A 21,443-nucleotide genomic window follows, 5' to 3' on the forward strand; every position below is an offset into this window, starting at 1 on the left:
CTCCTGCGGCGCACGGCGGGCCCCGCGCTCAGCCTGCGGCACCGTGGCCTGGGCCCGCGGGTGAGGGGCGGTGGCACCATCCCCCGGCGTGAGGGACACCTGCTGCGGGGCTCTGGGGTGTCAGGGGGCTGTCCCCTCCAACACCCTGCCGGCATGCCTGGCTGTGGGCCCTCCGCAGAAACCAGTGCAAACACCCCAACCTAGGGACTGTCAGTTTTGTCTCTCCCGCTAATGAAAACGTTGTTATAACTCCTCTGGGCATCGGAACAACCCAAGTTTTATGTCAAGAATGTGTCAAGGACCCTTTTCTCCCTGCCATGCCAGCGGCTCAGATACCGGTTAGGGGCTGGTGTTATGCCACATAAGGCGGGGATTTGTCAGCAGGTTGTTTTGCAGGGCCCAGGAGTGGGTGTCCTCCCTCAGATGCAGGAGGGGAGGAGGCAGGATGAAGTGTGCAGGTGTGTCATTACACCTCTTCCCCCTTGGGTTGAGAATTCTTCCTGAGAATGTATTGTCACCCCTGGGGTACTTCACATTTTTTTAATTAATATTTTTAGGAAGAAATTATAAACCGTCTGCACATTCATACAGTGGTTCGTGTCAGGTAGTCCCACCCATGAAAGCTGCTTTCTGTGGGTGTGACATTTTGGAAATGTGTTGTTTGGACGATGAAAAAGGTGCAGCCCTTCATACTAATTTTCGGTGATAAACCTTTTTGTTCTGTTATTTTATCTGGAAGAGTTCTCTGAGGTCCCTTCCAGTTCATTTTCCTGTGTCTGATATCCAAGGCCGGAGAAAATATTTTGATTTTGCAGTATCTGTGGAGTAATCACAAGGTCACTGCCATACGTCTGTTTAATTGTAAATATTTCTAAAGTTAAGAATTCCCACTGACAGATCAGGATACTGGCACAATATAGGCTTTTAAAATGTTGAGGTCAGGATTCAGAGCAGCCATAAGTAACTAAAGGGGTGCTTATTATGGCTGTACTCAGACTGGCAGGTAGAAGTGCTGTCCAAAGAGATACATCATCAGGCACAGTGGGCTGGGACCTTTTCCTTTCCCTCTGTGTGGTGAATACTGACAGCAGGATTTTCCATCGTTTTTGTGGAAGGCAAAATTAATTCTTTTATAATAAATGAAAAGAAATATCTTAAATTGTATTCAGTCTAAATTGTTTTTGAAGGGGAATCTTTTTGCACAATTCTGCTGATGGCTTTGGGAAATCCCCGTGCCCTGCCAGACAGAGGGAAGTTGAAACAGAAATATTCACAAGAGCTTTGTGAACCCAGTGAAACTGTAAATGACCCAGTTTAGGGGGTTTTGTTGCAGGGTGCCAAGGCTTTAGCTCTTTCCTTGATGGTCAATACCTCTATCCTCACGTTAGACCTGAGTGACAACTGGCTGCAGTGAGAGGGGGCAGCTGCGATTGCAGAGATGCCGAAAGAAAACTGCTACATTTCAGGTTTGTGTTCTCCCATCTGCCGTTCTCTGGTAGACAGTTGTTGTAGAGGAGGAAATTGTGTTGGCTTCTTTGTGGATGTAACCAGTCCTGCTGCCATAGTGACTCTGCGTGTGTGAAAATGGTACCAGAACTGGGATGCTGGTTGAACAGTGAGTGTTAAAACTGTGCTGCCTCATCATCTTTCTCCATCTGTTTTCTTAGCATTTACTTTTTTGAAGTTAGGATGCCACTAACTGGAGTCAGCCCAGTCCTGTTATTCCTGTGAAGCTGCTGGAAGCCAGCAAGAAAGAGTGTGACATCCCTCGGGTCAGTTGGGGTCAGCCATCCAGCTGTGTTCCCTCCCAACTTCCCGTGCCCCCCCAGCCTCCTCGCTGGTGTGAGGAGTAGAAGAGACCTTGACGCTGTGTAAGCACTGCTGAGCAGTAAGGAAAGCATCCCTGTGTTATCAACACTGTTTTCAGCACAAATGCAGAACACAGCCCCAAACTAGCTACTGTGAATAAAATTAACTCTGTCACAGCCAAAACCAGCAGAAATGGTTAAGCTTTGTAAGTTGAATTTGCATGATTGACATCTAAGAAAACAGGGCTTCTAAGCAGGGACAGGAGGAAGAGAAGCCCATCTTCCTCTGTTCCAGCAGCAACACACATCTGCTCTTCCCAGGGACATTTCACGTGTCTAGTGCCTCTGTAGTATTAGACTACAGATACTACACATACAGGGACCAGAAGCAGAGCAGCACTTTCTGAATTTCAGTCTCAGGCAGTGTTGTGTCTAGGGATCATGGCATTAGTCCCTGCTTTTTCAGGGTTGATATAATTCAAGTAGCAACTCCAAGTTACAGGTGGAGAGGTTATCTGGGTGGTGGGTTACATGCGGCAGGGTCCTGCGCTGGCTGCAGAGCTGAGGTGCAGTGAAGGCAGTTTGGTGGGATACAGCTGGTTGTGCCAGCACGTACCCAGAAGCACTAACAAGCCCACCCAAACCTGGGATTGTTAGCTGCAGAGGCAGTCTAGGAGTCCCCGTGCTGTGCTTCTGTGCAAAGAGTGCAGAGCAGAGACCCAGCATGGGTCTGTGTGGAGCCCTGTTGTATCTCTGTGTCACATTTTCCAGCACTTGGCATTAACCTCCTGTTTCAGTGTCTGAATCTCCAGGCCCCTGTACGACACAGGCAGAACTTCACTGTAACTTCATGCTGGTTGCTGCACTGAAGGATGTATTTTATTCACGAAGGTCAGTTTAGACAGCTGAGGACACAACTCTCCTATAACTAAGACAACCCTGATCTGCTTTGTCGGGAAGTCATCACGGACAAAGGGAGCAGGTTGTGTGCTGTGAAACCCCTGTTAACATGGGATTTCCTTATTTTTGTGGTTGGATTCAGTATTAGAGGTTTAGGATTCTGTTACTTCTGTGCTAGGACAATTTGTCCTGTATGTAGGTGAGCAGAGAAGTTCATGCTTTCATATTTGGGTCTTGGTGTTTGTCTTCACATCCATCCGTTCGCTGTCTCTCCCAGCCTACACTCTCTTTTTTCAAGCCATGATGAGGAGCCAAGAAACCGGCTATAACTTTGCTGAGTATAGGTTGCACCTGGAGTGGGAAGCACAGATGGACAAGGACCATTTTTGTCTCATGTCCCATAGTCATGTGGCAAAACTTCAATAACCCGATCTCAGGGACAGGCTGTTAATTCAAAAATGAAGTTCCTACTAAAATACTGTGTTAGACCAGGTTCAGTATTCTTATTCTTGAAGTCTAGCACTGCTTCTGCCATTGCAGTGTAGAGGTCAAGTGCCTCCCTGGCATCTGATATGATTTGATGAGCTGATAATGTCTTTTGCTTTCCCCAGATGTTGATTTATCTGACAACAAATTAGGTGTTGAAGGAGCTAAGGCCTTTTCTGCTATGCTTCTAGAAAATACTATAGTTGTGTTCCTCCAGCTCTCAGGAAATGAATTTGACAATCATGCAGCAAAGTATTTAGTGGATGCAATCACAGCAAACAGCAAAGTGGAAATTCTGGATCTGAGTTACAACATGTTTGGTGACAAAGCAGGTAAAGCGCTGTCTGTGCCACTTGCAAAGAGCGGTGCTATGGCAGGTAGCAATGCAGCTTAATGAGTTGCTTGCCTGCTTCAGAACTTCGGGGAGCAGGGTTGCTAATATTTTTAGTTTCCTGAAAAGCATTTTTGGCTTTTTGTAGACAAAACCAAGTGTCAAGCTATCATTATTCATTCATCTTCATTCTCTGCCCTTTCTTACAGCATTGCAAGCTTTACCTCTTCTGTTGCTTTCCTCATTCTTCCTAGTTTCCAAGTTCTGATGGTCTTTCTTTCGCTGAATTATAATTTGCTTTTTTTTCTCGATCATTATTCCAGCTTTCACAGGTGTGTAAAATGCTTAATAAGAGCAGAAAACCCCCAGCAAAATGGAGTTTGCCAACAGCCCTTCTGTCTAGCTCCTTGTCACTGAGAGGTGATTGCAGGTGCCAAGGGGAGGGTGTAAGAGTGGAACAAGCAGATGATAGTGCTTCCCTGACACTCTGCCACCCTTGACAGCTTCTGGTTTGGGGACTTCCTTTGCTAGTGACTTTGGCTTCTTTTCTTGTTGGTCTCAACCTTGTTAATGCATATTGCTCTTCTTTGACTTCTGATTTTTAAGCATGCTCTTATTTAAACATCACATCCTTGTCACTGCTCCCGTGCTGCTGTGTGATGTGATGAAACTCAGTTATTGCTCTCTCGGCCTTAGTTTGTACTGGTTTTACCAGTCTCACTTGTGCTGGCCTGAGCTCCCCCATCCTTTCTTCCTGACTGTCCACTTCTACAGAACACTCCTCATGATGTCATTGCTAGTCCCTGACTTTTCAGCCTTTATGCTCATCTCCTTTTTGCACCTTACTGGCACATGCTTCATCTTCTCCATTTGTGGCTGTTCTTGGGCAACCCCTGCCATGTGTTCTGCTACTATCTCCATGATGAAGATTCACTTAGCTTCTGCCTGCTCATGGTCTCACCCTACAACTGTGCTCCAAATCCCTCTACTTCCAGCACTGTCTTATGGGTACACACTCAAAAAGGGAGACACTGATTTTTTTCTCTTCTGTGCCACATGGCATGCCGTCTGTCAGACCCACATTCTCCCTGGATTGTGTCTTTCATGAAAAATTCACCATCTTTTCTCCATCCCCTGTTTACAACCCTTAATCTCTCCTGCTATAGCCTCCTCCTTGAATATCCATGTCTTCAGTAGGCTTTTCTAGCTCAGAAGAGAGGAAACAACCATAATCCTCGTATCTTCTGGCTACCAGGAACACGCCAGCCATTCACTTTGCTCCTTCCCAGTTCAGTTATGCTCTTGCCCTTGTTTCTGCTTTTGAAGGCTGCAGTGGCTGCTTTTCTCTCCACCTTACATCCTCCTGCTCACCTCCTGCTGCCTTTACAGACAAACAGCTCTTCCCAGTCTTCTGGTCTTCAAGCATAGCAATGGCTTCCTTCTGTGCTGGCTGACAACCTCATTTCTTTCCTGCCTCATTGGAAACTCACAGAACACTTGCTGAGGAAACCTATTCAGATTTTATAATGGCACAGGAGCCCTGGGAAGGCTTAAAGAGAGAGCAGAGCTGGCTTCTGTGCCAGCAGAACAGACCAGCAGGCTTCAGCTGGCTGGGGGCCAGAGCTGGGGAATGGTGAGAGACTGTGGGAAGCTACCTGCCTGCTTGGTGTCAGCTTTCTGACTCGCAGCGGGCTAAAGAATGAGCCTGTGCAGTCAGATCTCCACACATGAGCAGCAGAACCTGGCTTGGTGATACGGTGATCGGGTGATCGGTTTTTCTCTCCCTCTTCGCTACTTTTGCAACCTGTGGTCGGAGAACACATACACTTTGTTGCTTTATTGTCCTGCAGCTTCTGCTTTGTGTTTATGATAAACAATGTATAAAAGAAAATAATCTGTTTTACCTGCCTAGAGGTAATACAGACAGTTGCAGAGAAATACCTAAACTAACTCAAACTTCCTTTTAACTCTTAAACTGTTTGGCTTTGTTTATTTTTTCTTAGGTGAAATTCTTGGGACAGCAATAGCAGAAAACATTGGATTAAAGGAATTTAAAATCAACCGGAACCATTTCCATAGCCAAGGGGCAGCTGCCTTGGCCAAAGGCTTGGCAGTAGGAAATGTTTTCACTCCTGTTTTTAAATTGAGAGAACACACATGAAGCTTTATCTGCTTAAATGAGCAGAAATGCCATGAGTGCTCTTTGACTTGTGCCAACAGCCATCTATAATCTGGGATCATGTAGACCTTGGAACTAAGAGAGTAAAACCCATTGTCCATTGATATATACGTATGTTTGAATTTCTCTATTTCTAGTTCTTTTCCATTTTAGAGTAAAAATGATGATAATGAATGTTTTGAATTGTTTCATTTCACTTCTGATTCATAAACCAATACAGAAATTGTTTTGTAGTCCATACACAGCTTTTACTTTTCTACTAAAAGAAGTCTCTCATTAAAATACCAAACAGTTCTTGAAGCCTCTTAGGCTGAAGGGGGGTCACTAAAGTAATTTGATCTCACCTCTTGTGTAATACAAATCACATGTGCCATCCAAGGACTAGGGCAGCAAGGCCCCAACTGCTTTTTGGACAGTAGAAGGGATGGTAGTGCAAGGCAGGATATTTGTCCAAGGTTGAATCAAGTGACAGGGAGATTTTCAGTTGTGTGTTTATGTCACACCACAGGCAAACATATTCCTCAAAGTGCTGGATGTTTCCTACAATGGCTTTGGCAACAGTGGAGCAGCTGCCTTGGGGGAGGCTCTTAAAGCCAACACTGTGTTGGAGGAGCTCAATGTTAGGTGAGTCAGACTCTGGTCCTGCCCCCATTTTGCAGTGGTGGGCAAAGCCCGCAGCAACCATTTGGATCTGCCTGCAGAGTGCAGGACGTGTGTAAGGCAGGGAGTGTTAAAGAACATTAGTGCTGCTGGTCTTATCCCAAATCCCAATTCCTCTCCTTACACTTGGGGTCACTTCTGAGGGGCTGTGGAATATGTTATGGGATGCAGGGGAAAAGCATCTGGGAAATGCAGAAAGCCTGTTGGGGGATGTTTAGGGGAGGAACCAAGGCTGAGGGTAGGAAACCAGGTGGTGTGGGGAGGAACAAGTATGGGAAAAGAGAGGGACGAGGTGTGAATGTTGAGTGTTTCTGTCTGTGTTGATCTGTGTGGCTGACCATGTGCACATCTCACATATGTTTGTGTCTGTCCCTGTTGGGGATGCGGAGTCAGCCTCACTGCCAGGGCCGTGGAGTCATGTTAGCCTTGTATCTGTCAGCCTGTGGGGTTTAGCAATTCCTCACCACTTCCAGACTTCCAAATATAAGTGTTTAGTTGGAAAGAGCTGCCCTAAATTCTCTCTGGATAGAACAGGTTTTCCGTGCTGGGTGAAGCAGGAGGTTGCATATCCTTTGCCTGAGCAATGTGGATGTGGAAAACCTGCAGCTCAGCATGTGAAGCAATGCCTTATATCTGGTTTTAGCAGCAACCGTATTTTGGTGGAAGGAGCTCTGCACATTGCAGCTGGCCTGAAAGAAAACAAGACTCTGAAAAGACTTAACGTGAGTTACTTCCCTAGGAAGGTACTGGAACCTCTTACACATATTTAAATATCACTGGTGCATGTATGTGCTGGATGGAGCCCCTTAGAACAAACCCACAGCGAAATCCAGGAGCTTGCCCAGCCTGTCTCCTCCCATGCTTCCCTGGCTGCAGTATGCTCTCGTGAAGACAGAGGGCTTGTATCCAGCACTTTCCTTGGTGAACAGAGATTGCTGTGAGCCTGCCATCCTATCTTTGCAGCAGTAGTGTCCAGCTTGGCATGGTGGGTGGCATTGGGATGGCCGCTTGAGAGCCCTTGGCCCACTGTTACTGGCACTTGAAGTAGACTCCGCTGGTATATCACCTGCTGGGGACCACTGGTACTGCCAAAGATCATAAAAAAAACCCCACAACCCAACCTGTCACATGCCCTCCTGTTGTTTATTTTCTGGCTGCAGATGACCAGAAATCCTGTGCAGAGTGAAGGCTGCCATGGGGTTCTCAAAGCTCTACAAGCAAATTCTGGCACTGGCATTGAGATCCTGGACTTGCCAGTAAGTGTTACACCAGCAAGAAAAGGGAAGGGAAGGCAAAGGTTGAATGCATGGCATATGGCTGCTAAAGGGCTGCCAGAGGGATTCTGGCTCTGTCTTCATCACTGCCCAGTGAGGACTGTATATGCGGGGGGTGGCCCCCTACTTGAAAACACGGACACACCTGTGGGTGCCCAGGCCTCACGCTGTGTGTTTGCAGCAGCACCAAGGTGTGTGAATGCACCAATCTGGGCCTTGCTGAGGTGCTGGGCAGCAGCAGGGTATGGAAGAAGCAGGGCTCAGCCCTCCGTGCAAAGGTGCTGGGCACTAAGAGGAATCTGGCTGCCTGTGAATTCAGAAATTCCCTGGGAATCTTGAGCTCTCTGCTCTGACAGTGCAAATAATTTTGGAAGGATTTCTGTCCCATTTCCAATGAAGCTAAATGGTACTTTTATGACCAAGAGCTTCCACTTCAACATCCAGCCCATTTGTGAACAGTGCCAGATCTAAGAAGGCAGCCCTCTGTCATCAGGTATATCTCAGCACAAGGCCTCTCATACACCTTGCCAAAGAGCATCACTTCTGGAACAGAGGCTCTGTTTCAGGCCAGTAGCCACTTAATGCCCTTAGGATCAATTAGATAGCAACTCCTTTTAATTTCTAAAAAGAGAAGTCAGTTATTCAGTTGTTGATTGAGGAGGGATTTGTCTTGCCTAACTCATACCCAATATAGGTGACTATGTCTGAAGTGATGACACAAGATCTGTTAATAGATGGAGGTTTAATCAATGGTATTTAAGGCAAAATTAACACACCAAAGTGCAGAGGTCTGCTTTAGGATGAGGAGATTTGCACCTCAGCTCTGCTGACTGTGTCCCTGGAGACTGCATAGGGAGACCGTAATGATGAGCTCAGAGGAAAGGGTTGCCCTGCAGCAACCAGCAAACCAGCATTTAATCGGGTGGATCTTGTCCTTCACAACCCTTTGCTGTGAACAATCCAGGTGTCTGCCCGACCACCTCATGATCCCTGAAATGTTGAGCCTTCCTCTGTCATTAAGTGCCTGTCCCTTGTACCTCCCCCTCTTCAGCTGTTTCAACCTCTCTTCCTGTAGACCATTCTTCTGAGCTTACTCTCCATCTTGGCATTGTCCTGACATTCTCTCCAGGTGTTTTTGTATTTGTTTGCCTGTTTTCCACCTTTATCCACTTTAGCTCACTGTCTTTTGGCAGTGCAGTGAGGAACTTGCATGAAAACCCGTATCTTCCTGTGATCTCTGTGCTGTCACCTGTATGGTCTCTGTGCTGAGTCACAGTGGTGTTGGCTAACAGCCCTGGATCTCACAACCTTGTGTCAGAATTCTGTGTTTGGGTTAAGAAAGTACAGGATATATCGCAGTATCTGTTTTCTGAGAGAGGGTAAATCATACCATGTGCTTACTTACATGCAGTAATTTTCCCCTCTAGGACATCCCTGTGAACAAAGAGCTTGTAGAGCTGTGTGGTGCTGTGAAAATACTTTTCCCAAATAATCTTCCCAGATATGGTAGAAATGTGAAGTTGCAGAGTCAGTTGAAAGCTGAGCTTCGGACTCAGCCCAAAGTGGTGGGTAATTCTCAGAATTAACATGAGTCTCTCTGGGACTGCTTCTTTGGCACCTCTGCCTAACACCCCACCACCACACACCAAGCCTGTGACCCAAGGACGTGCCAGGGCAGGATCTGTGCAAGTACTGGCTACTTCATCACTGCTGGCACTTGGAAGTTCTGTCTTTTCACTTTAAGATTTCTGCTACAACCAGCTCTGAGTCTCTTCCAGCACATGCAAGAGCAACCTTAAGGATGAGAGTCCAGGGGCTCCTTGTTAATCATCCTCTTTGTTTGTAGGGACATTTGTCTGGTGGAACATCATGTGCTGCAGCTGCTGCTGGTGCTAGGTTCCATCGCCCGCTGCAGTGGGGTCTGTGCAGCCTGAGGGTGTGCTTACTATGTAGGAAGCAAAGTCCTATCTAGAGATGTGCTGTGAACAAATGCTTCCTGCCTTAGGCTCCTTCTGTTACACAGCCGGGGTTGCCTTTGCTGAACTGCCGGTCAGATGCACCGGTGACTCATTTTCAGCTGCTTCCTACCACAGTTCCTTAGATTTACATGGAGCCAGAGTAGAGCCCTGTGCTGGGTCATGACTGGTGTTATTTCCTGGATGCATGCCCTTACTTTTGTCAGTGTTACATAGGATGGATACTACAAGTTGCCTACAAATAGGACAGGCACTCTGTGGTAGTTTAGGAATGACAACAGCACGTGGGCTGTAACTCTTTTCCCCTCCCTGGGATGTTTTCTGTGATCCTGGTATTATCCAGTGGATCCTCCTCTGGAACCCCCTGGATACTGGGATTCAGGGAGGGGAGGAATTGTGAGCTTCTTGAGGAGCATTGGGCAGGAATCTTGTCTGTGCTCTAAGCAGCCTGGCTTAACTCTTCCTCTCCTGGTCTCTGTAAAGAAGTGGTTTCTCACAGTGTGGGAGAGGGGCTGAGGTTGGTCACCAAGGGGCTCTGGCTGCCTGGTTTGGGCTGGAGGTGCCGGCAGCTCGACCCCACAATCAGGGCAGCAAACCCCAGCGGTGTTGCAGTGCTGCCTTAACCGAGTTGTGGCCATACACAAATAACTGCCTTTCATTCCCTGGAGGTTGGCAGGGTTTGTAAAGCACGTGCCACACCCTTGGCTTTATCTGTGGCTCCAGCTAGGTGAGCCTGGCCTGTGCCCTGGCATGGTGGCGTGCACTGGCTTTACTTCCCTCTGTCACTGACACACCAGGTGACGAGGTCTGGGGACAGCCAGGCAGTGCTCTCCTGTAAGGCAGTGGTGACACCCCTCTGAGAAGGCAGCTTGCAAAGGCAGGGGCCAAAATTCAAGACAGCTTCTGCCAGTCTCCTTCCAGAGTAGCTGGCTGGTGCCCTGTGTTTTGCCTTATGCTTTTTCCCTAGAACAGAAGCATTATAAGCCCCTTGCTCACCTTTGTATTTTGTTTACCTAATAAGTGTGCTACCAGTGAAATTGCACTTAATGTTAGTTCTTAGAAGAAGATGAGTTTTTGCCTCTTTATTTGAAAATAACTCTATGCAGTTATGATTTACACAATGGAGTTTGTCCTATAAATGTTCAAATTATTTTACAGTCATGTATCTAATAAATAATGTCTGAGCCTTGGAGTCACACATGTCTGTTCACACCATTTGGAGAGGCCTCTTGCGTGCTGTAAGGTCTGTCAATCTGGGTTGTTTCTAGAAATTTCAGAACCATCCTGACTCCCCCTTGATCTCTAGGTGAAAAATTTGTGTATCGAACACAGAAGCTGTTATGGGGCTTGATTTAAATCAGTATAAGTACTTATATTTTTAAAAATTTAGTCACCATTTATTGTTTCTGTTATGTCTTTTGCCCCTAGCCCTTACCATGCTCTCCAAAGAAGTGATGCAAATTAAAATTGTATTAAAAAATAAGGTGGGTAAAAAATTCTTACACACCAAGTCCATCCTTATTCACCAGCTGTTGTAACTAGAGAAGGTCCACTTGCCCCTGCCTTGACACATATCCAATCATTAGTCCCTGGAGTCAGAGCTGGGTGGTTTTAAGCTCAATAAACCTACCAATACACCATTTGGGAATACCCAGTGAGCCAGCAGTGGTTTATGGGGTGCTGTAACTGGGGTACATATGTTGAATGTTCAGTTCTCCTGCGGGTTTGATGAGAGCAGGAGGTGGCTGTGGAAAACTAAGCACTTGCCCAGTCCGTGAGTAGTCAGGATTGAACAGGCAGGATTTGCCCTTCTGGAGGGCTGCAGGGAGAAGGGGAAACAGGCTGCTAGAGCTGGCCTGCGGGAGGTTTTGTGTGTGAAGCTGTAGGGATTTGCTGTGCTTTGGCAGCTGCTACAAAAGGTTATGAGGAATTAACACGTGGAAAGTTACACTGAGAGCTGTATTTCTCTTATACTGAAGTACCAGTTATTCCCAATTTACCTGGTGATCTCCCTGGCTGGTATCATTATTCATCTTTCCTCCACACTCAGCCGTGTTCTCTTTCAGCCTGGGAATTAATCATGGAATAACTCACCAGAAGATTTGTTGAGACCCTGTTCACGATGTCATTTCAAGTACTGAGCCATTTTTTGTGTGTCTGAGTGTTATTTCAGTATTTTTCCTTTCTGTTTTCTTTACAAAGCTGCCAGGTAGATGCCTTGTGGAAGGGACTATAAGTGCAGCAGCACTGCTGCCTCTTTCCAAGCTCCTGTCCCCAGTAAAGCACAGAGGTTACACAGATCATATTAATTGGCACTAATGGTATTTTTTCCTTAATTCTTGGCAGCTTTCATTTTGATCAGTGTCCTTTTGAGGCCTTGAATTTCCTCGCACCCCTTCACCTTTTTGAAACATCAGCCAGCTTGTGCTCTGGGACTTCTCCAGCTGCCTGTAAGCTATAGAGGTGATCACAAAAGTTTTAGCTACAGCAGCTACTAATAAGCATCATTTGGAGACAGGGCTGGGGCAGAGGACTCTGCGATATGACTCTTAGCTTCTCCCCCAGTGCAGGAGAGAGGTTTTTCATTAACACTTTGATCTCCTTTGCAATACTGAGTGTGCTGCCATGCACAAAAGTGCCCTGGCTCTTGTCCCAGCAAGGATTGGGGTCCACAGTGTTTGGTGCTGCCCTGAAGTGCTTCCAGTCTAGTGAGGGAAGCCCAGGCAGGTGGGATCATGAGAAACCAGCTGTCTGTGCTCCAGAGGAGGAGCAGCTCACTGCAGCCCACTCCTGACAGCATCCGATGGACATTTCATAACCTCTGAGGCAAAGCTGTCATTACCGTGAGGAAGTTTTTCTAGTCTCTTACCTAAATCTCCCTCATGGCAGTTTAAGTCCGTTTCTTCTTGCCTTGTCTCCTGTGCACGTGGTGAAGATTTATTCTCCTTTTGTGGCTGCGTGGTTGGAGACTGGGCCGTCTGCTGTCGGGAAGGAGCCTCTGCTGCTGGGATGCGACTGCATCATTCATGCCTACGCTCGTACAATTCGTTAGAAAACATCTGCGCTGCGTGGTGAGACCGGGAGGAGCTGCGGCCCCAAGGCAGCCTGGCTGCAGGGACTGCCGAGACAGAACACAACCGCCCCTGGGAATGCTCTGGGTACCCTGTGCTCAGCCACCGGCTGCGGGCCCGGCCGCGGGGGGACGAGGGGACAACAGCACCCAGGGTTTGTGCCATCTTTTCTTGCCCTGCAGGCGGCAGAAGGCGCAGATACGAGCAGATATGTCGAGGCTGGAGCTGGGTGCTTACCTCATCCTCTGGCTGTATCTGCAGGGGGAGGACCGCGGGGGATAACGAGAGGATTACTTACCGCCAGCCTTAAACGGGCCCTGCAGCTTGGCTGTGCTGCTTTCCGAGCTGGGGTGGGGGGAGGGATAATTTAGAAACACAAGGCTGGGAAATTATTTAATCAGGACACTGAGCTGCCCTCTCCTGAGCATCAGCTCACCGCCCGCTTCCAGTGCCCCGGGCTCCCCTTTTCCTCCTCCAGCACGGACAAGGGCTCAGGTATGCAAGTGGGTCAGCGCCTGATTATTTCAGCGTTTTCTGTGATTAAACTGTCTCTGAAACAGTTTGGGATGTTCCTGCAGCTCCCACCCCCCCGCGATCCCTGCAGGAGCTCCCACAGATCGCGGGGCCGTGTGGATGACAGCAGTGATCCTGCATCCCCAAGGCTCCTCCTCTGCCAGCCCTGAGCCCTGCCTGCCCACTCCCATGCTGTCCGGGGGGATTATCACCCCCAGATCACAGTAACCCTCTTAGCCCAGCCTGGGAGCACGTGTGCTGGGGCTGCTCCTGCCCCATGGCCCTAAACCCTGCCAGGTTCCCGGAGCCCAGCACCAGCCGTTACACCACTGACCTACATACTTCCCTGAGGCACTGTAATTAGATTTCCATGCAGTCCAGCTAGGCTGATTAGATCACTTCCGTGAGCCCCAGAAAATATGAATTTTGCTTTTTTAAGCTAATTTGGATAAAGATACTCCTGTGGAAAACCAGTGTAAACCAGTGAGTGCCTGTCTCCCCACGCTCCATGAAACAGGGTTCTGTGAGCTGTATACAGGGTGGTTTGTGTATCAGTCTGGCTGGATCACACACACAGGGGTACAGATAGGTGAAATTATGTTTTTTTCTCCCTACAATTACGGGCTGCCATCTTAAAGCACTGATGATGCTGTTTAATTTGGTTGTTTTTTTAATCTTTTTTTTTCCTGCTGACACAGTTTTCAAGAACAGATCATTGTAGGAGGGCTCCCTTGGTGGCAGTGGCTGCTGACAACCCCCTTGTTTTGTGTGTGCATTAATGGGCAGGCAATTTAAAATCGATTAATACATGTTCTGTGTCTGTGCAGGGCATGTTAACTGCAATAGGATGGTGTATGACATGGGTGAACCGACCAATTCTGTAGTCCTATTTTAAAAAAACCCACAAGTGTGCTCAAGAGGGGACACTTGCCTCCCAGGCTGACATTAATTATGTTTCAAGCTTTTAATTCCCTGCCAGCCATATCCCCGTCACTCCCTGCCTCTCCCCGGCTGTGCTGGGGGGTACCCCATATCCATGCTTGCTTTTTTATGGCACAGCCTTACAGTAACTTGTCTGCATTTTTACAAATGAACATTTTAAAATAGATTAAGTATCGATGGTTATGAGGCTCATTCAACAGCTCTTCACTAGTTTAAAAGGTTGACCGAGAGCCCACACTGGGTGAGCTCGGCCCTGGCCACAGCTGAGAGTATTTTGTGATGTGACTTCTATTGAATTTCCTCCTAAAGAGAACATAAAAGTGTTTTGAACCTCAGCCTGTCCTGCTCTGTTAGGACTTCTACTGCTCTTCCCCAGCCTTGTGCTGGACTCCCTTGCTCCTGATACATCACTACAGTTCTTTCTATTCTCCTTTATCCTGCTGACAGTGGATTTACAGCAGAGATTAAAAGCCAACAATTGATAAGGAGAGTTAAGTCTATCTGCCTCCCTGGATACATGTTGAATATTTTTTTAATAAAGAATGAGTTTGTTATTATGGAAGGAAGCTTCCCTAGTGAGCAACAACAATGGGGACGGGGGTATCTATGGATTATCTCACACTTTTAACTCCCATTATTTGCGCTGGTTCCCAAGTTCTACTGTCCATTCAGCTCTTACCCCTCTTGGCAGCTTTAGAAAACCTGCCCCGGTGCCGTTCAACATCGTCCTCACTGTTGACAAAGGGGCTTGAACCTTTGTGTATTTGTAAATACACAATTTGTAAACCTCAAGCTCCAGGCTACCTTTGCCAGGCTGCCCCAGCTCCTCGGGGGTCCAAGTGTCCATGAGTCCTGCCAGAGCCCACCCTGGTGAATAAAGCACCCGTGTCAGCAGAGTCGCTGCTCCCGGTGGGCCCAGCCAGGTGTTGTGCATCTCATGTGTGCCAGCCCAGCTCCAGAAGCACCTGCCAGTGGCTGGGAACTGGGCTCCCGACACGGTGACCTGCTGAGCCCAGCCCCTGCCCTGTGGTGCCCAAGAGCAGGGTCTGCATGCCCTGGGCACAGCCCCGTGCTGCCCTGGCACGGCTCAGGAGGGACGTGGCTGCAGGGTGGCAGAGGGTAGCACCACCCTCCCTTTCCCTGAACTCTGGGGGCCCTTCCTGAGCATCAGCTGGGGGAGCAGCTTCCCCACGCGGCCTCTTGGCGGGGGACAGACAGCACAAACAACCAGAGCCATCGCAGAACCAGTATTTATGAGGGTGACCGAGTCAGCCCATTGCTCACAAGCCACTACACAGAGGTGCCAAGCAGGGCCATAGCACGGCGGGGACACGCTGCTCCGTGGGCAGCAGTGGCAGTGTGGGGGCGAGGCGGGACGCGGAGCAGTGCTGGCAGGCAGAGGGGCTCCCCAGGGAGTGGGGTGTTGTACAGAGACCCGCCCGTGGCCCCTCTAGGCCCCCCCCAGGGACTGGCCAGTGAGAAGCAATGGGACCAGCTTGCCCGTGGTCCCCAGCTCCTCGCAGGATGCAGAGGACGTTGCACATCCAGCACAGCTGCAGGGAGCAGAGTGTCCATGCTGCAAGGCCTGGCAGTTTGGCAAGCTCGTGCTTGACTGTTTCCTCCACCTATTTCTTCCAAAATGTGCTAAACCCCTCCCCTTCCCTTCCACTCCAGGCTGCCCATGAGCAAACCATCCAGGGGTGGCTGCAGCAGTGCTGCTGAGGTCTCCCCTCAACAGGACTACAGCAGCCAGGGTGAGTCCCAGAGCACGGGGGTGCTCGCCGGGGAGAGGGCAATACTGAAAAGCACCCACAGGGCCCTTCATGAGCCACAGAGAGCCTGGAGGGGCCATCACAGGAGGCTGAGCCCCCTATGCCGGGGTGGGTGACAGTGCAGGCTGTGCTGCAGGGGCATAGGGGGAGGGGGGAGCTGGCTCCAGGCAGACCAGCCCAGGGCTGTTGCTGGGGACCTCTGGGGACAAGGCAATAAATCTGGGGTCCTATATGCCCACACCCAGCTCAGGGCTGAGGCAAGAGCCTGGCCCTAGTGTGACCTTAAAGCAGAGCTTCCAGCCGGGCACAGCCCCCAGCTCAGCCTGAAACAGCCGACACCAGCGCCTGGGAAGATGCAGTTTGGCTTCTGCCATGCCAGGCTGTCCTGGGGTCTCTGCCTAGCTGCTCATACTCCATCTTATGTCCCCAGCTGCTCCTCGGTCCCCTCAGCCCCAGCCTGAGCAGCCCTGGGGATGAGGATGGCAGGGATGACGGCAGGGAAGTGTGTTTGGCTCCTGCCTCCGCAGGAGGACTGCACATGGCTGCAGTAAGAGCCCACACTGCAGCCAGGATGAGACCCAGGATGGGCAGTGCTGGCCTGCCTGTCCTGGCCCCGGGGACTCGCTGCATCCCTCTGCATCCCTGGTTACGCCAACGGGCCAGTGGGAAGAGATGCTGACAGCACCTGGGTGTGCTTGGGGGAAAGGGGGGAGTACGCGGCTCCTCATGAGCAGGGCAGGCACTGGGCTGAGGGGGCTGGGACCCAGTTCCTGAGGGATGGGGATGGGGAGGAGGGAGGGAGCCAGCCCGCCCCCTGCTCTGTGGGGAGTGAGTGGGGAAGGGCAAGCATCCTCGTCATCTCCATCATCTCCAGATGGAGCCACATGCCCAGGGCAGTGCCAGTGGCTCTGGTGTCGAAGGGACCAGCAGAAAGAGGAGGGGGGGGGTCTCTGGCCTCACCGCGGGGAGGGGTTCAGATGCTCCCGTAGCCAGGTGCTCCCATTCCCGAGGCTGTCATCTCTTGCAGTCGTCGGTGTCGGTGTCCGGCAGCCCAGCGGCGGGCTGGGAGCTGGGCTGGACTGCCTGCACCCTCTCCTCCAGGCTGCCGCTGGGGAACACCACGTAGCGGGCGCTGACGCGCTGCGGCCTGGGCTCCCGCAGGTTCTCCTTGCTGTGCCAGATCCCGTAACCGAAGTACACCAGCAGGCCTGCAGCGGGGGACAGGGACAGCAGCGGCTTGAGCACAGGCCAGCAGCTGGCAGGGAGGAGGCCGGCACCCCAGAGCCACGGCACGGGGTGAGGGAGCTTAAACCTGCTGCTTGCAGGAGGAAAAGGTTCCTGCAGCCGATTAAGAGCAAGAGGGGCACCCCCAGTCCCCGGGGAGGTGAAAGCCCCTCACTGGGAAGGACTTCCTGAGTGCCTCAGGAGCAGGGGGGTTTCTGATCCAGAGCTTGAAGGAGGATCCAATCCGTAACACTCCAGGAACCAGAAAGGGTCAGGGAGATGCTGGGAGACCTCAGCTTATATCTCCAAAGGGGAACCAGGGGCAGAAAGGGGCACAATGTGCTTTATAAACCCATTGCTGGGGGAGAAGAGCTGCTGAAGCAGCCGGCCAGTGCTGGGACAGGCCCAGTTCCCCTCTGCCCCGAGGGAAGCTGCCACGGGAGCACTCACCTAAGAACAGCCAGATGGCAAAGCGGAGCCACGTCATGTAGCTGAGCTTCAGCATCAGATAGATATTGAGGATGATGCTCAATGCTGGGGAGAGGGGCACCAGGGGGATCTGCAGGAGAAAAGAAGCCCAGGGATGGGGTGAGACTTGCAGCACCTCATTCCCCATCCTTAAAACCACAGAAGCAAAAGCCAGCATTGGTAAATGTGGGGGATAAAGTGACTGTCCCCTTGGGCTTTCGGAAAATGATTTTTTTTTTTTTCCAGGAAAACGGCAACCAAAAGGAACAGCAGACAGTTAGGGAGCCAGGAGATGGGAGCCAGGCTGGCAGGGTGGGCATGGGCTCTGGAGACAGCCCATGGGCATCGTTATAAGGACCAAACAGGCTCCTGGCACAATCCAGAGCCAGCGTGGTCCTCACTGGAGAAGCTGGGGCAGGGACAGGGCAGCGAGGTGGTGTTACTGTCCACATGGCTGCACCACGCTGGGCTCCAGACAGGCTGGAAACTGTAGAGGGGGAAGCACAAGTGCACAAAAGTGGTTTGGAGGCTGAAGAAAAGAGCTCCACTGTGTAGCTCCAGGGCAGGCCAAAGGCAGGAGGAGCTGGGATGGGCAGGAGGGGAGTGGGGGGTTGCGGGGATGCAAAGGAGGGAACCCAGGCGGACAGGAGTGATCCTGTAAGATGGACACAGAGCTGCTGGGGATGTCCCCTCCTGGGGACCAGTGACCACACAGAGTGACACCCCAGGAATCAACATCTCCCCACACCCAGTGCTCGCTGATACCTTCCGCCCTCCTTCAGCACTTTCACCAGCTCCGTGTGACTGGGGCCTCCCATGGGTCCACCAGAGCCGCTGCCACCCCACCCACCCCGGCAGAGGGACCAACCCTGACAGGGCCCCTGTGCGTACCTGAAAGGTCTGTGTGCCATGCTGCTGCTCGTGCGCCCAGATGAGGAGGAGGCTGAGCAGGAAGCCCAGGCTGAAGAGGACCAGCAGCAGGGAGTAGCTCCAGGTGGGCAGGTGGAGATGGGTGTTGCCGAACACCAAGATGGAGCAGAGGCAGATGGCAGACACCATCAGGGTCACCACAGCCACCGTGACCACCTCACCCGGGTAGAAGTCGCTGAGGAACTCCAAGTAGGGTTCAAAAGCTGCCTTTAGCTGCCCTGGCTCCCGGTGCTCCTTGCTCTTGTCCCTGTCCACCAGCTGGAGCTTGTCGGAGAAAGACTCATACTCCTTCAGCTCGCTGGCAGAGGGACCCTCGTGGGACTCAGAGCTGGGCCGGCCACCAGCTGCTGGTGCGGGGACATCCACCTTCTGCTGCTGGAAGCGCAGGACGATGATGCTAGCGGCCACGAAGGTGTAGGCCAGCAGCGTGCCGATGGACAGGAACTGCACCAGGGCTTCCAGGTCGAAGACAAGGGCCAGCAGGGCCATGAGCAGCCCAAAGACCACGATGCCAATGACGGGCACCTGCGTGCGGGGATGCACTCGGGAGAAGACCTGAAAGAAGAGCCCATCCTCGGCCATGGCGTAGACGATGCGCGGCAGGGAGAAGAGGTTGCTCAGCAGGACTGTGTTCATTGCTGAAGGACAGGCAGAAGGAGGAGGACCACGTCAGACCCAAACCGCCCTGGTTCCCAGCCCCTACCATGAGCGGAGTGGGCAGCTCCCACCACCACTGCCTGTACTCACCGCAGATGGAGCCAGCAGCCACCAGGAAGCCTGCCCAGGCGTAGCCCCTCCTGTAAAACGCATCCGACAAGGCAGAGTCGGGGTCCAGTGTGTGCCAGGGCACCATCAGCGTCAGCACCACTGACACCAGGATGTAGGCCCCAGTGGCCAGCCCCAATGAGAAAGCGATGGCCCTGGGGACAGCCCTCTGTGGGTTCCTGGCCTCTTCACTGGAGGCTGCAATGACATCAAAGCCTACAAAGGCATAGAAGCAGGTGGCCGTGCCAGCCATGATGCCCGACAGCCCATATGGGGCAAAGCCGCCCTCTTGGGTACTCCAGTTCTTGGGCTGCGCAAGGATGAAGCCCATGATGAGGATGAAGAGGATGACACCCATGCTGATGGCTGAGAAGACGTGGTTGAGCCAGGAGGACACTTTGGCCCCAAAGGAGATGAAGGCAGTGGCTACCAGCAGGATGGCAGCTGCCAAGAAATCAGGGTAGCGGGCCAGGAACGGCACCTGCCAGGTGCCCACATGGGTCTCGGTGAAGTTCTTTATCTTGTGGTTGAAAATAGAATCCAGGTAGCCACTCCAGGCCCTGGCCACCGCGGCTCCCCCAATCATGTACTCCAGCAGCACGTTCCAGCCGATGAGAAAGGCCCAGATCTCACCCACAGACACGTAGGTGAACATGTAGGCAGAGCCCGTCTTGGGTACCCGGGCACCAAACTCGGCGTAGCAGAGAGCAGCCAGGAGCGAAGCAAAGCCAGCGATGATAAAGGAGACTATGACGGCGGGGCCAGCGATCTCTTTGGCCACGGTGCCTGTGAGGACGTACAGCCCAGAGCCCACCATGCCCCCAATGCCCAGCAGCGTCAAGTCGATGGTGGAAAGGCATCTGTTGAAGGATGTCTCCATCATGTCATCCTCCAAGGTCTTCACCCTGTTGAGTTTCTGGCAGAAGCGGGTCAGGTCAGCCGAACGAGGCAGCCATCTCGCCATCCTGGAGGCAGCAGGCCCTTCCCTGGGGCAGGGTGAGGGGTCCACAGCAACGAGATCCTGCCTGACGACCTGCCAGAGGAGCAGAAAGGTGTGAGCATCCCCTCCTGCAGGCAGGTATCGGGTGGTGGGACAGGGCAGAAGAGCCACTGGGGCGCATTCAGGGTGTCCCTTGCTCCTCAGCCAGCGCGGGGCTCAGCACCGGAGCGTGTCCTCCTCCGGGGTGGTGGCACAGGACAACCAGCCCCCCCCCCTCCCCCCGCCGGGCAGGGACCTGGGCTTGTGTGCCAGGTGAGAGGGAAACCACAGCACCCCCGGGGCAGCATCTCCCAGGCTTTTCTTTTTAAAATGGAGCTGCATTAAAGCCCAAACCTGGCTGCTCTGGCCCTGCTGAAGGTTTCTTTGCTGCTTCCCCTCCACCTTATTCAGCATCTACCTGAGCTTCCTGGTGTGTCAGGAGCCCGCTGAGGGGACACACAGCATCTCCCTGCCCCCAGCATCTCGCTGCTTCCCCAGGGAAAGCCCAGGTTTCTCAGGTGTGGCCCATGGAGACGTGCAGCAGCGAGTCCCGAGCAGCTCCAGCAAGGACATGGGAGGCCCCAACCAAAGCGGGAAACACTCCAGCACCCAGGGACCAGCCCCAGACAGCGGCTGCCACCGGGAGAGCGGGAGGTCGCAGCTCTGCGGCCTCTCAGGTGCCGTTTCAGGGCTGCGCCAGGGCTGTCTGTGGTTTTGGGGATGCTCTCCCAGCCACGCTCCTCCCCGTGCCAGGACACATGTCTCCCTGCACCCCCAAACCGTGGGTCATGCTCAGAGGGCTGGTGCCTCTCGGTGCAGCCCCACTCCCTGGGTCCACCTGCCTCCGGGGCCAAAGGGTCCTGGAAAGGCCACCACGAGCCGGTGGCATGACGCTGGTCCCTGGGGACAACAGGCCTGCTGGCACCGACCGTGCTGGCTGATCCCTCGGCCCCGCTTGCCGCCTGCATCTGGGTCCCCGAGGAGGGGCTGGCAGCAGTGGGGTGCCCGACCCCAACGCATCCAACAGCCGCAGCCGGGCGGAACATCCCGCCCAGGCTGGGGGGGTGGCTCTGGGTGGGGACCCCCCTGCTGGGGTGTGGGGGGCTTCAGCCTCCGGCTTCACCCCTAGGCGGGGAGAGGGGAAGGCTTCGCCCCTGCTCAGCCC

The 21,443-nt window shown here is 52.1% G+C and overlaps 2 protein-coding genes across 5 annotated transcripts; one reads left to right on the forward strand and one right to left on the reverse strand.

Annotated features, from left to right (window-relative positions):
- The first annotated feature begins 697 nt into the window (after nt 1-697).
- Nucleotides 698-15,259, forward strand: LOC113486331 (leucine-rich repeat-containing protein 74B-like). 4 transcript variants are annotated; one of them, XM_026860103.1, is made up of 8 exons: nt 698-1,466; nt 3,320-3,526; nt 5,529-5,638; nt 6,213-6,328; nt 7,008-7,086; nt 7,525-7,620; nt 8,038-8,131; nt 9,066-9,164. In XM_026860103.1, exons 1-7 carry the CDS (start codon nt 1,439-1,441, stop codon nt 8,107-8,109), a joined length of 708 nt encoding a protein of 235 aa, XP_026715904.1. In that variant the 5' UTR covers nt 698-1,438; the 3' UTR covers nt 8,110-8,131; nt 9,066-9,164. The 4 variants fall into 4 exon arrangements, with proteins under 4 accessions (XP_026715904.1, XP_026715905.1, XP_026715903.1 ...); XM_026860104.1 differs by having other exon boundaries at nt 8,062-8,131; XM_026860102.1 differs by lacking the exon at nt 8,038-8,131 and having other exon boundaries at nt 702-1,466; nt 7,011-7,086; nt 9,066-15,259.
- A 117-nt stretch (nt 15,260-15,376) lies between these two features.
- Nucleotides 15,377-20,360, reverse strand: SLC7A4 (solute carrier family 7 member 4). The gene is made up of 4 exons (XM_026860090.1): nt 19,282-20,360; nt 18,496-19,172; nt 17,587-17,695; nt 15,377-17,120 (listed from the first exon to the last, which is right to left on the reverse strand). Exons 1-4 carry the CDS (start codon nt 20,261-20,263, stop codon nt 16,927-16,929), a joined length of 1,962 nt encoding a protein of 653 aa, XP_026715891.1. The 5' UTR covers nt 20,264-20,360; the 3' UTR covers nt 15,377-16,926.
- Between the last annotated feature and the right edge of the window lie 1,083 nt (nt 20,361-21,443).

This window comes from Athene cunicularia, assembly GCF_003259725.1.
Source record: "Athene cunicularia isolate RWA chromosome 15 unlocalized genomic scaffold, athCun1 chr15_part1, whole genome shotgun sequence".
Lineage (NCBI taxonomy): Eukaryota > Metazoa > Chordata > Aves > Strigiformes > Strigidae > Athene > Athene cunicularia.

Coding starts and splice junctions, on each gene's coding strand:
- LOC113486331 (XM_026860101.1), top strand. CDS start 1,439: ATGCCGAAAGAAAACTGCTACATTTCAG. Junction 1,467..3,319: donor AGAAAACTGCTACATTTCAG/GTTTGTGTTCTC, acceptor TGCTTTCCCCAG/ATGTTGATTTATCTGACAAC. Junction 6,329..7,007: donor TTGGAGGAGCTCAATGTTAG/GTGAGTCAGACT, acceptor ATCTGGTTTTAG/CAGCAACCGTATTTTGGTGG.
- SLC7A4 (XM_026860090.1), bottom strand. CDS start 20,263: ATGGCGAGATGGCTGCCTCGTTCGGCTGACCTGACCCGCTTCTGCCAG. Junction 19,173..19,281: donor GGCTGCTGGCTCCATCTGCG/GTGAGTACAGGC, acceptor CCTGTCCTTCAG/CAATGAACACAGTCCTGCTG. Junction 17,696..18,495: donor ATGGCACACAGACCTTTCAG/GTACGCACAGGG, acceptor TTTCTCCTGCAG/ATCCCCCTGGTGCCCCTCTC.